The sequence below is a fragment of the Eumetopias jubatus genome, unplaced genomic scaffold (genome assembly GCF_037043125.1).
Source record: "Eumetopias jubatus isolate StellerSeaLion01/CBP00866 unplaced genomic scaffold, mEumJub1_p1.0 scaffold_6, whole genome shotgun sequence".
In the NCBI taxonomy this organism is placed as follows: Eukaryota; Metazoa; Chordata; class Mammalia; order Carnivora; family Otariidae; genus Eumetopias; species Eumetopias jubatus.
The window spans coordinates 26,797,596-26,810,063 of record NW_028274812.1 but is presented as its reverse complement, the minus strand read 5'-3'; the positions used below and the strand labels follow the sequence as shown (position 1 = coordinate 26,810,063).

Below are 12,468 nucleotides of genomic sequence, written 5' to 3'. Positions count from 1 at the left end.
TTCCCAGGGCTAATTAATAGCCAAGCCCTGCCAATTGGTATTAGTTTGACTAACAACAGCTATTCAGTATTTTCTTCCAAGTAAGGTAATATATAATTGATTCTGATAAACCTTTCTAAATGAGGACATGATACTGTAGGCAGTTCAAGGAAAAAAATAGCCATACCTTTTTCTTTGGTGTAACCAAAAGGATATCCAAAAGTTAGCAAATGTTGATGTTTCAAGTGATAAGAAATTGCCAAATGGAAGTTTAAACTCTGGTAAAAACAGTCGTACAAGGAAAATCTCCACCCACAGTTCTGTAGTGCAAGTTTTCAAATTTAATTCTGAAAAAGAATCTCATTGAATAAGCAGGAAATGGCTTCCAGCAGCGTATCGCGTGCCCCCTTAGCTCTCACCCTCTGCGCATGCGCACCGTCGTGCTCGCCTCCAAAGAGGCCTCCGCGGCTACTCAAGGAAGGACCCACGTGTCTCAAAGTCAGGCTCAAAGTCCTGTCTGTGGCTGCAGAGCAGCAGGCTCCGAGTTATAGCGCTGCGCCCCCCACCACGTTTCCCATTTTCACAAAAAAGAAAGCCCCCCCCCCCCCGGAAAAAAGTACCTGAACCCATTAGTCAGTTAGCCCTTTCCCATTTTGGGTTCATCACATGGCTCGCCTCGAAAGCACACCGGGGCCCACACCCACGTGTCCTCTGCAGTGGCACCCGCGCGTCGGCCCCTCTTGCTTAGAAGGAACGCTTCTCTCTCTCGTCTTCGGGAACTCACTAATTTCCAAAAATGTAATTACTTTTTAAAGCAATTATTACCGCCTAGTCCAGAAACCTCCATTCCTCTACCCAGCTTAACTGTGTTTCCTTCTCCTACTTCTGTACATGCTGTATGTGTGTGTATGTTTTTTTAAAATAAAAAGTGTTCAAAATACACACACACACACACACCCCTCCACATACACACCCAGCATTTAGCAAAAAAAAAGAAAAAAAAAAAAGGAAAAAAAAAATCTTCCCCAGGAAGCACTTTCAGAAGTTAAGCTTCTACTTGCTTTTAAGCCACAGGGCAAGTGCCAAGTGAGTCCTACGGGATGCTCGCCTTCCGCTGCCGGGGTGGCAGCGCCTGGGCCCACCACATGAACGCTGGGTGGGATCCACGAACCAGGCAGGGAAGGGCACCTGTCAGGCTTTCCTAGAGCCACGTGTTGCGCGCCTCCCTCACCGTTACCTGGGAGATTCACACTCATGTCCTTAGCTGTCTTCCCGCAGACGACACTGTTCTGCTGGACCTGTGCTCTGGGCGCTGACCGTCCCTCCTGCGGGGCCAGGACCCTGTGCCTGCAGCGAGGCGGCGGGCTCCCCGCCACAGAGCAGGCTGCCCTTGTCCATTTCACCCCCCACCAGTCCATCCGAGGAACATCCCCTCGCAGCGCCCAGGGCCCAGAGAGCCCTGTTGTCTACAGGCTCCATGGCCTCCCCCTCGCCTTCCGAGATGACAGTCATGGGGCTGCTCTGGATCCGGTTCCGCATGCTGTACCTACTGCTGGCTGCGGAAGGTGGAGTCCGACTGCGGCCGTACCTGGGGCCGGAAAAGGACAGACTCCGAGGCATCAAGCCTTCGTTCTTGGCCCACTCCTCCTGGGCCCTCCTGTTCTTGCTTGGGGAGCAGCTGGATGGGCTCTCGGGCGTGTCTGGAGAAGGCTCTGACCTTGACCTCTGGAATCTAGGGTCTGTGTTCTTTAGCATCTCAGCTGCAGACATGCGGGCACTGGTGTCTGACCGACTCCCCTTTTTTAGCAGCAGAGCTTTGAAGTTGTCACTGCTGGTGCTGCTCTTACGGACACTTCTCTGAATTGAGCCCACTTGCTTTGGGGATGCCAGGCTGGGGGCGGCACCGGTGGGTGTCACTGGAGGGGAGGGAGAATGGTTTCGGGAGTGATCATCATCTGAATCTTTACGGCCGAGGACTTTCCTCTTGGATCTGAGATTTAATAACATTAAGATAAATGTTAATTCCCAGTGGGCCACGGGATGTCAGTCATACTGCATGCTTACGTCACCATTTATTAAGAGTTACTTTAGGGCGCCTGGGTGGCTCCGATGGTTAAGCGTCTGCCTTCGGCTCGTCGTGATCCCAGGGTCCTGGGATCGAGTCCCATGTCGGGCTCCCTGCTTCTCCCTCTGCCTCTCTCTCTCTCTCTCTCTCTGTCTTTCATGAATAAATAAATAAAATCTTAAAAAAAAAAAAGAGTTACTTTAATAGTTCACTGTATTATCATGTGAGCCCCTGACCCATCTATGATAATGATTAACTTATGGCCATCTTTCTTTCATCTCAACCCTCACTGGATTATTTTGAAACACATCTCAGACATCCTATTAACCTATTTTGGTGAGGATCACTTCAAAAGTTTCGAATAATTGTCATATTTTATCTAACTCTCCTATACTGGACAGATCCTGAGAGCATTTCAGTGCTGACCATCCTTTTTTCTACTCTTTCTTTTCTTGCTTGGTCCTAGCCCTTGGCGAACAGGTAAGCCAAACCCCCAGAATATCCCCTATCCTGAGGTAAGCTCCCACCTCAGGTTCTAGAACGACCCTACAACTCTGCATTCTTAAGTCATTCTAGAGTTTGACATAAAACCAGTCTTCCTTGGCTCTTACTGGACCGTATGTCAACGTCTCGAAATCCAGTTTTCCAGAAAACAAGAGTGAGCCTTCCACACCACATCCTGTTGCCTGACTGACTTCAGAAAACCTCTAACCCATCAAGAAAATCTAAGGAATGTGGGTGGAATGTGAAAGAGAGGAGGGCCTTTAGGCAAAGTAAAATGTTTCCTGGAGGTGTTTCTTGTCCTCAAGTCTCTAAGAACCTCACTGTTCCATATGTTTTGTACTGAGAGTGACTCAGGGGTAATAAAGCAGATGAGCCAAGGGGCCCCTTGCTGGTCTCTTCATAAGAACAACTCAGTCTGCAAGGAATCCCTTGGCTAAGTGCAGGTTCTTTAAGGAAACTCGGTACATTTAATAAAATAAAGACATGGCTGTATCTCTTTGTTTGCTATAAAATTCTAGAATGTGCAGCAGGGAAAGAGAAAGAGGATGCTATTTTATATACAGATGAAGAACTGAATATGAGCGCTACCAACTTCTGGCTTGGGCAAGCTACTCACCTATGCTGCAACTTAGCTTTCGTACATAGGTTTGTGAGGACTAAATGCGATAAAGAACCCCTGGAGTCACACAGACCTGCGTTAAATCCCACACTAAAGCTTCCTTGCTCTGTGACCTTGGGCAAGTTAAAGTTTCTGATCCAGTTTCCTATCTGGAAAGGCAAATAATAGTAGAGAGTTCACACTTTATCAATAAAGATGAAAGCAAATAACAGCCATGAAGTGTCAGGCATGGAGGAGTGTCATTTAGGGAAATACAATTCTTCCTTCCTGCCACCAGGCCAGGCTTCAGGGCTGTTTTGACCTGGCCTGCACACCCAGGTACAGGGGAGGATGGGCCCTTTCCAGGCTTCTGGCCAAAAAGAAGCCCCCAAAGCAGAAGACAGGAAGTGGTGAGGACTGAAAACAAAGACTGAAGGGTGGCCAGAGCTGACGTGGCACCAGCCCATTTGAGACTGCAGAGCCTGGCCTGTGAGACTTTAGGTCGATGGCTCTGCTCAGTTGTCAACGAAGAGTGGCGCTCTGGAATACATTAACGACCAGCCGACAAAAACCCCAGAAGTAGTAACATCTCAGAATCTTAGGGCTGGAAATGACTTTAGCTCGTTTGGTCTGACCAGAGAAGGTGAGGCCAAAGACTGAAGCCACACAGCTTCATACAAGAACTAGGACGCGGTAGAGTGTCTTTCCACCTATAGTGCATGACCTCACAACCTGTAGAGGCTCCTTCTCAAAAGCACCTCCGTTCATCTGATTCTTGCAGGGACTGCTTTGTAGCCTCAGTTTTTGTTTGGTTTTTAAAAGGTGAGGGTGTGCTGAGACCCACACATCAAGCCATGGGTACACTTGATTCAAGTTACGGCCTTTAACTGTGGATTTCAAATTAAGAGAGGAGATGGGAAATTATAAAAGTTTTGTTGTTTCTCAAGAGCAGTTGCCCCCTGAAAATGAGGATTAAATCTAAACATATGAATTCTCTGCATATACATATGTATATGTGTGTGTACACACTGCACACATGTGTGTATTTCTAAAGAAGATGGCTATAAAAAGTGCTCAGTTAACACTGGCCTGAAAACTAATTACTTCAATAAATATAAAAATTTCACACCTCAACTGGTGTTCTACATTTTCCATCTGGCTTTAAATCTGAAGTGAATTAATTTGCATTATAAAATTTGAAAGCTGTGGTGCAGTTTAGATATTCTTTCTTTTAAATTATTAGCTTAGGTGCTGAAGAACATAAAATAAAGCCCAAAACTAATGATGTAATGTATGGTAATTAACATAACAATAAAAAAATTTAAAAAAAAAGAAGTAAACACACACACACACAAAATAAAGCCCTAAAAATCTCAGACTTCACATGGATTTTTCTTATGTCTGCTAATACATTAAAACAAAACTTAGCAGGTGTCCTTGCTCTCTTTGTGATCCATACTTGGCCTTTACTTTGATCATGTGTACAGAGAATAATAGAGACTGGCTGATTTCCACATCTGCAGTAGATAGAATTCACTAGTAGGAGAAACCACAGATTTCTCGGTGCCTTAAGGAGCTTCCCAAAGTAAAATATGGACGCGACCTTTGGCATATTTTTCAGAAAAGCACATAGTAACTTGGCCCCACGACAGCTGGGTTCCTCACCGAGACCAAGTATTTAGTACACAAAGCAACCAGCAATGCGCCTTCTCTGCGGACTGCTACTATAAATATATATGCCTCCATGTTTAGCAACCCAGTGCATTCCAGACTAAATGAAAGACACTGAGTCTTGGGAGAATTCCTAAGAGTTAAATTCCAATTGGTTTCATTTAATTCAGAAAATATTTATTGAGTGCTTGTTATGTGTCTAGCATGATTAGACTTAGAAACATCTGTGCAAACTACTTCTAGACATGCCACTAAAGTTGGTTTCAAAGGATGTAGCATTTTCATTTCACTGTTCTGAGAAATAATTTAATAAGAAACTACCTCTTTCTTTTTTTACTTGATTGTTTGATTTTTATTTAAATTCAAGTAGTGAAGGTATAGTACATCATTAGTTTTTGATATAATGTTCAATGATTCATTAGTTGAATATAAAAAAAAACCAGTACTCATCATATCACGTGCCCTCTTTAATTTTACTCAGCCATCAGAAAGGATGAATATCTACCATTTACCTCTTTATTTCTAATGAGATCAAAGATACCAGTCAGATGATTTTTTGGTTTTGTTTGTTTTTTTTTTTAAGATTTTTTAATTTATTTATTGAGAGAGAGAGAGAGAATGGTAGAGAGAGAGTATGAGAGAGAGGAGAGGAAGGTCAGAGGGAAAGGCACACTCCCTGCTGAGCAGGGAGCCCGATGCGGGACTCGATCTCGGGACTCCAGGATCATGACGTGAGCAGTCGTCGCTCAACCAACTGAGCCACCCAGGCGCCCCAGTCAGATGATGTTAAAGAGGCAGTCTTTAGGATATCTTGGGATATTATACCAATACTAGGGCCAAGAGGTAAAGAACAAAATTCTTGACAAACACCTAATTCCCCAGCTTGGTTCCACCCCTCTCCCCCAAGTTAGATATTTATATGCTGCATGGGGGATTTCAAATCAGGACAGCCCTATGCTTTTCATCTCACGCAACAGCCTTTTCAGTTAGATTCCAAGAATTGGGGAAACAGTCCTGATACAAGGTTGTTTACATAGAGAATCAAATGATTTTTTAGGATTCTCTGTTTCAGGAAAAAAAAAAAAGGTAACTCCATTCAGCGCAGTATACGGCCTTGGCAGCATAAGGACATTCATAAGAATTATTTGAAAGTACTGTGGTAAAGAAGTCAAGAAGGAAGCAAGGGTTTATATAGCATTGTGGTTGAAAGTCCTTGCACGTATACAATCTTTCTATTCTTAAAACGACACTGTTGTGAGTACAGGCTGTTGACAACCAGAAAAAAGGTAATATACATAGTTTTCGTGCTAATACATATTCACTCTCTAAGGTGACCATATGCAAAACAGTTCAGGCAGTTATTTTGAAAAATTTACATTTTTTTTTAAAACCCAACAATTTCTCACGCCAGTAGATGGCACTAACAGTATACACTAACAAACAAATTTAATTCCTTCCGCTCCTGCTTTGGGAAAAGATTGTATTCTTGTATTGAAACATTTAAGTAGCCAAAGACAACTGCACTAAAAAATCCTATTTCTGTAAAATAAAAATAAAAAAAATAAATAAAAACCCCTTTAGGAAAAAAGTCCTGTAGAGCTGGTCTGTGTATCTTATGTCCACAAAACACAGCATCGCTCATCCTGGACTGGACTATCGGTTGCTCGAATCCAATTCTTGTAAAATACTCCGTCATATGACTGACACATTGCATTTCTTGCCACCAAGCGCAGTGCCGAGCAGAAGGCACCACATGGAGTCTCTGTCCCCCCACATCATCATAAAAATCAGTGGAACAAAGTAAAACAGAAATTGGGAGTCAGAGGAAATAAAAATATAGAAACACACTAAAAATAAATAATCAAGCTAATGGGTGACAGAGAAAAAACTCAAGGAAGACAAACTGAGGAACCATTCAGAAGGGTAGACTCGTAGAGTTGATCAAAATTAAGAGGAAGGAGTTTTAGATACCTGTGAATAGCTGCAAAAAGGTCTTCTGTGGTCCGGGGTCTACTGGGGGTCATCACCTCATCACTCCCTTCATCCCTGAGGAAGTCACAGGCCTCCGAGGAAGGTCCAGCCGTGTCAGGCTCTGGAACCCCAGCTACAGAGAAGCAAACACACGCAGCTCACACAAGTGACTTGAATTTCAGTCTTCAGCCAGCCTTCCCGCTATGCTGTGCTTGCCATTCCCGCTAACGGAGGAGCCACAGGGCAAGGCAGGCAACAGGGTCTGTCATCTGATCTTTTATTTTGATCACGAGAGCCAAAGCTCATTCTTCTCTGCTGAAGTCTAGAACTCCTACTGAATGAATCTCTCTTAAATTTTGTTGTAACATTTCTCTGCAGCTCTCCAGAAGGGAGATCACTGCTCACTCCTATTTAATACCCTGTCTCCTGCAGACCACCCTACCCCTCTATTTTCTGACGTTCAGTACGCAATACCCTGAGATTTAGATTTTTTTTTTTTTTTTCATAAAATGCCAAGTTGGTAACCGAAGTGTGAGGCAGCACGGGCAGCCCGCATGCTGCTGGCTTTCCCGGGAGCACACACTAGCCCTCTCTTGTGCCTCGCTGCATATGGTCGGAGCGGAATGAGAGAAAAGCATACTCACGCCCTCCGTCCTGTAGCGACAGGCAGCTCTCCACGTTGCCCCCACCGTCTGCACCGTTCTCGGCACCTGGCTCCTCCTGCAAGGGGGCTGGCGCGGCATCGGGCTGCACCATGGGGACATTGGCTTTCACTCTACCCGGGGATGCAGATCCTGTGGCTCCTCCCTCAAGAACCAAGCTGCCAGAGCCCGTCTCCTCAGCGGCAGCCCCGGCTCTACAACTCTCTGTTGCCTCTCTCCTCGTGGGGCTGGGTGATGCTCTGCTCACGTTCTCCACTGTGAAGTCTCTCTGCGGAGGTGGCACCACGAGGAACAGTTTGGGCTTCTTGGAAATGGGGGGTGGCTTCCTGCTGGGTGAAGGGCCGGGGGGCTCCTGGCGTGGGTTGGCCCTGGGGCTGGGCCCAGTCTCTGCCTCCCCGGTGCTGCCCGGGCTGTGGCTCGGGAGGCCACGCTCGGCTGCACCGTTCTGGTGACCCTGACTCAAGCTCTTGGCAGGAGTTGGTGGCGAGCTTGTCACAGAGGCAGGCTGGCTTTCACTCTCCATTTCATTTATGCTATTTCGGGATTTCAAGAAAGCAGATGGCTTTAAATGATACTGGGGAACAACCGGAGTTACTTTTTCCTGAGATACTTGTTCATATAACAGTGCTTGCTCGGTTCCTGAGTTCTTTTTCACGGGCCTCAACTGTACCATCTGCAACGCTTCAGTGGTTATCAGGGGCATGGGGGGTCTGCTGCCTTCCTCCTTGCTAGAAGGCTGCCGAAAGGCTTCCCGGGAGCAATCTGGCTGGCCAGATTTTTTGAAAGAAGGCCTGGCATCTTTCATCCATTTGGGGTCAAGGGGTGGGGCAGGCGGGGGAGCTGAGGAGGGTCCAGAAGCGGGGGCGGGCGGCAGGGAAGCAGGTGCACCCAGAGTAAGGGGGCTAGGTGCCGTGGCGGGGGGAGGAAAGCATGTGCTGGTGGGGGGAGAGAAGGGGGTGAGAACTTCTGGCGGTGGAGGGGGGAAGAGGGGAGACCGAGGCAGAGAGCCGTCGGGGTACTCTACTAAAGGTGGGGGAGGAAGAAGGAAAGGAGACCTGTCGGCGGGACATGGTGAGGGAAGAGAGGGGAGAGGGGCAGCAGCAAGGGGAGAGGCCAGCACTGAATCCAGCTTCTTCACGGTCCCGCTTCCTTCCGTGGAAGTATTGGAAGACAGAGACGTGGACGAGGAGGAGATGGATACTGAAGATAGCAGAGAGGACTTCCTTTCTGGCACCTTGGGCTTGGTCTTCCCCTTCCCGTTCGCTGGTGACGCTGATTTTAAAAACACAGGCACAGGGGTGAGTGCTGTGGGTGTATTCGACTGGCTGGAATACCCACTGGACGGAGAAGTGACTCTGTGGGGCTTCTCCGGCGATGTGATCTTTGGTTTGACGGAGCCACCAGGCACCTGGGGCATCACAGTCCTGCCTCCCTCCTGGACGTGGTGGACTGGCCCGTTCCCTGTTGGTGCGCCGCTGACTGCCAAGCAGCTCCCACCTGCGGTCCCGGGGTCTTCCTGCATGCTGGTGTAGTCAATGTAGTAACCCCAAGGGTCCGTGTACTCGGACTTGACGCTGCTCGTGTCGCTCTGCGCTGGCGTGGCCCCGCAGAGGGCATAGACGTTGGGGGTGGTGGCCGAGGTCATGCTGCTGCCCGCGCTCACCGTGCTCTGGCTGCGGGAGCGAGGCAGCCAGGGCTCTTCGAAGTCACTGCAGGGGCTCTGGGAGGGCGAGCTGCCGCCCTTGCCCGGGAGGTTCAGCTGCAGCGAGTGCTGGAGCGAGGCAATCAGGCTCTCATTCAGAGCCTGCCCGTTCGACTGGACGCCCTTCTTGGGAATCCTGTGCAGGGAGTCCGTCCGAGAGGGTGGCAGAGGCGGCTTCTTCGCTTTCTTCAAAGAGATGTTTCGCGAAAGGGACTTGTCATGGTGGTGTGACCGGTCCCCTTGGTTTTTCTGAGCTCTCCCATCAAAAACATTGACCACACTGTGCCTGGGGTTCCCAAAGTCATCGCTACTGTACCGGTTTCCAGATCCGTGTTCCGGGTCGGGGTGCACAGACGTGTAGTAGCCATCGTGCTCCTCTGAATACAGGGACCTGGCATCATCTTTGGTGGAGGTTTGGTCCAAACTGCAGCTGCTCACGTTACTTCCGGGAGTGGAGTAGCCAGGGGCTGCCACATGTGCCTTCAGTGGGGATGCCTGCCCGTTACCAGGGGCACTGTATTCCCAGGGCTCCGAGCTGCCAGGCCCCGTGCCTCCAGAATAACTGGACTCACTCTTGCCATCCACATCCTGGGTGTGGGCTGGAGAGCTCAGGTTGTTTTTACAGTTATAGCTCATGGCTTGGGATCCATTCTCCCGATTTGCTGGAGTATTGAGAGAGACCGCTGAGTCACAGAGGGACAACAGCGTGGTTGCAGCAGGGGAATGGGGATGATCTAAGGCCTGTGAAAGAATGCTGGGGTGACCCTCCGTCCAGTTCCCACTGGGAGACTGACGATCCTCTTTACTAGCATGCCTGGAGAGGAGGTGGTCCCTGGATTTGATCTTTGTGTATGAAGAGGAGCTGGTAATTTTACTGTCCAGTGGTCCGGAACTCTGAGCAGTGTGAATAATAATCATCTCCGAAGAGGAAGAGAGTGTGGCATTTGGGATGATACTGGTGGAGTAGGTGGCGTGAGGAGAGACCACACACGCTGGGCTGATGACATTCTCAAAATGCCTCAGCTCCTGGGACTTGGGCCTCAAAGGCATTCCAGTCCTTGAGGCACCTCCTAAATTTTCATCTCCTTGTGGGTTGTGACCGCTCTGGTAGGGGTAAGCGCCATCCAGGTCTTCTGTGGGGCCCAGGGCACCCAGCCGTGGCTCGAGGGACTGAACACTCACCCTCGCCCCAGAACGTGGGAGACTGTGGAAACCAGCATCGCTGTTGAGGCGAGAAGGAAACACAATGCCCGCAGAATCGCTCAACACAGACATGTTCCCAGAGGAGCCGGAGAAGTGGCTCATCTGGGCAGCAATGCCTTGCCCCTTCTGTGCCCGGATTCTTCTCATGGAAGGTGGTACAACTTTCACTTCCTCAGTCTGACAGCTGGAGTCCCTGGTTTCTGAGCGCAGCCCAGCAGACCGACAGCTATCAAGCCTTCCTAGTGTGGAGCAGTGGTCTGGGGAGTATCCTGAGTGACCACCGACATCATCTTGGCCAGTGCCCGATGCTGGAGATAAAGCAGAAAGAGGCCTGTTATCTAAAAATATCTGAGTTCACTACCTGTCCCTTCACCCCTTCTTACCCTGCTGTACTTCAAAATATGTGTATTTTCTATTTGGTCTAGTTTTTTTTCTCCTGGAGGCACCTGAGTGAGTTTAAATACTTACTGACAGCTCCTAACGTAAAAACCTTCGGTATGAATTTCATGTACTTTTCTTGATTTGTACTTCAAATCCTCCTGTAAATTAAGGCTACATATGGAATTCTCAGTTACTCTCTTTTGAGATCAAGGCTGAGTGCTCGGTGGAAGATTTACTTTTCAAATAACCTCCTTTTGGTATAGGTTTCAAGGTGGCCCACCACCCACCAGGTGACTGTGCAGAGCATCTATCAAGCTGTGACCGTCTTTCCCAAAGACAGATGAATGGAGTGGTTCAACAGTAGGCTACAGAGACCATTTACAACGGATACTGCTATAGAATGGTGTTAATTACATTAATTTTTTTATATCAGAAGGAAATCCTAAGAAAAAATGATTTACAGGCCCATCTGTGTCTCAAACATTTCATTATTCATCTTACACCGTTGTCATCTGTCTGTCAGTGACATTCAAAATCCAATAGCAATCTGTTGTGTTCTGGTGGGGAAAAAGCAGCAGGAACTGATCCACTGAGCATTTCCTCCAATTAGGGTTATTCATTTCTTGGAGCTTTACAACCAAACTGAGAGTAGGTATATTTAAAGAAAAAGAAAAAAAGCATAAAGAGGGCCAAACAGAGAGGGAAATGGATGAGAAAAAAACCCTTAAGTGTAGATAACAGATTTCAAGCTACCTAGAAAGGAACAGAAGCTAAAAAAAAAAAAAAAAAAAAAAAAATCATGAAACCAACAACTTAACCAAAGCCTAAAGAGAGAGAGAGAGAATCAATTCATGCACAGTAACCATTAGGATACATTAAATCTTAAAAAATAACAGCATAACCAGTTTCTCTCTACATTGTTTCAAAAACTTAAAAAAATCTCAAGTATGGGCTTTGCTGAGCAATGCAAGCTGAGTGCTGCGGGCATCACTGTTCACCTGGGCAAGGATACTGGTAGTGATAGGATTCCTGGGAACTCCTCTCTATCCCACATGAATTAACCACATGCCCGTGACTGGATATAAAGCCTTTTGCTCATCTGAATAGCAAAGGATATTACAAATATGGCAGTGATGTTCCTATATGAACCACAAAGGAGATGTCATCCTATGAAGAATAAAGCATAAAGTGCTTGTTCCTTCACTTGTGATGATGGAGAATATTTTCATACTTGTATCTTTTAGCAGAGAGCATCTACTTCCTCCCCCTACCTTCTGCCAGGCACACTCACTGCAGACAGACAGACAGAAACAGACACACACACATACACATAAGGTTCTCCCTTAGAAAGGGAAGTGGGCCAATGGGCAGGAGCAGGAGAGAAATCCACTTTGGAAAACAAAAGATGATGTTATTGCCACTTGGGATTTCAGAAGGTGGGAAATTGACTTGTTTGGCTGTATCAGTTTGCACCAGTTTGGCTCCAAATATTCAAGATACCTTATTCCATTCAACAATGGATATTAATAGCTTTTTCTTTCAAAACTGCAGTCGTTTTTGCATGAGATCAGTGGTAGATTTTGAACTGTCTGTAAGGGCCATAAACAATGTACTGATTCTCTCAGGTAAGAATTCTGAACATGAAACCATATAGCCATTTCTTCACCATCTACAGCCCAGCACAACTTTATTAAAATAATGACGTTTTTCTGAAGACCTTTAAAAATACATG

General features: G+C 47.1%; 1 protein-coding gene across 1 annotated transcript in view; it reads right to left on the bottom strand.

Moving 5' to 3' along the window:
* Positions 1-1,239: 1,239 nt before the first annotated feature.
* NHSL1 (NHS like 1) overlaps positions 1,240-12,468 on the bottom strand; it is a 228,573-nt gene continuing 217,344 nt past the window's right edge. The window contains exons 6-8 of the mRNA XM_088023737.1: positions 7,433-10,663; positions 6,789-6,921; positions 1,240-1,969 (exon numbers count right to left, since the gene is read on the bottom strand). Of these exons, the coding sequence (XP_087879863.1) occupies positions 1,240-1,969; positions 6,789-6,921; positions 7,433-10,663 (4,094 nt within the window). The remainder of the gene's footprint in view (positions 1,970-6,788; positions 6,922-7,432; positions 10,664-12,468) is intronic.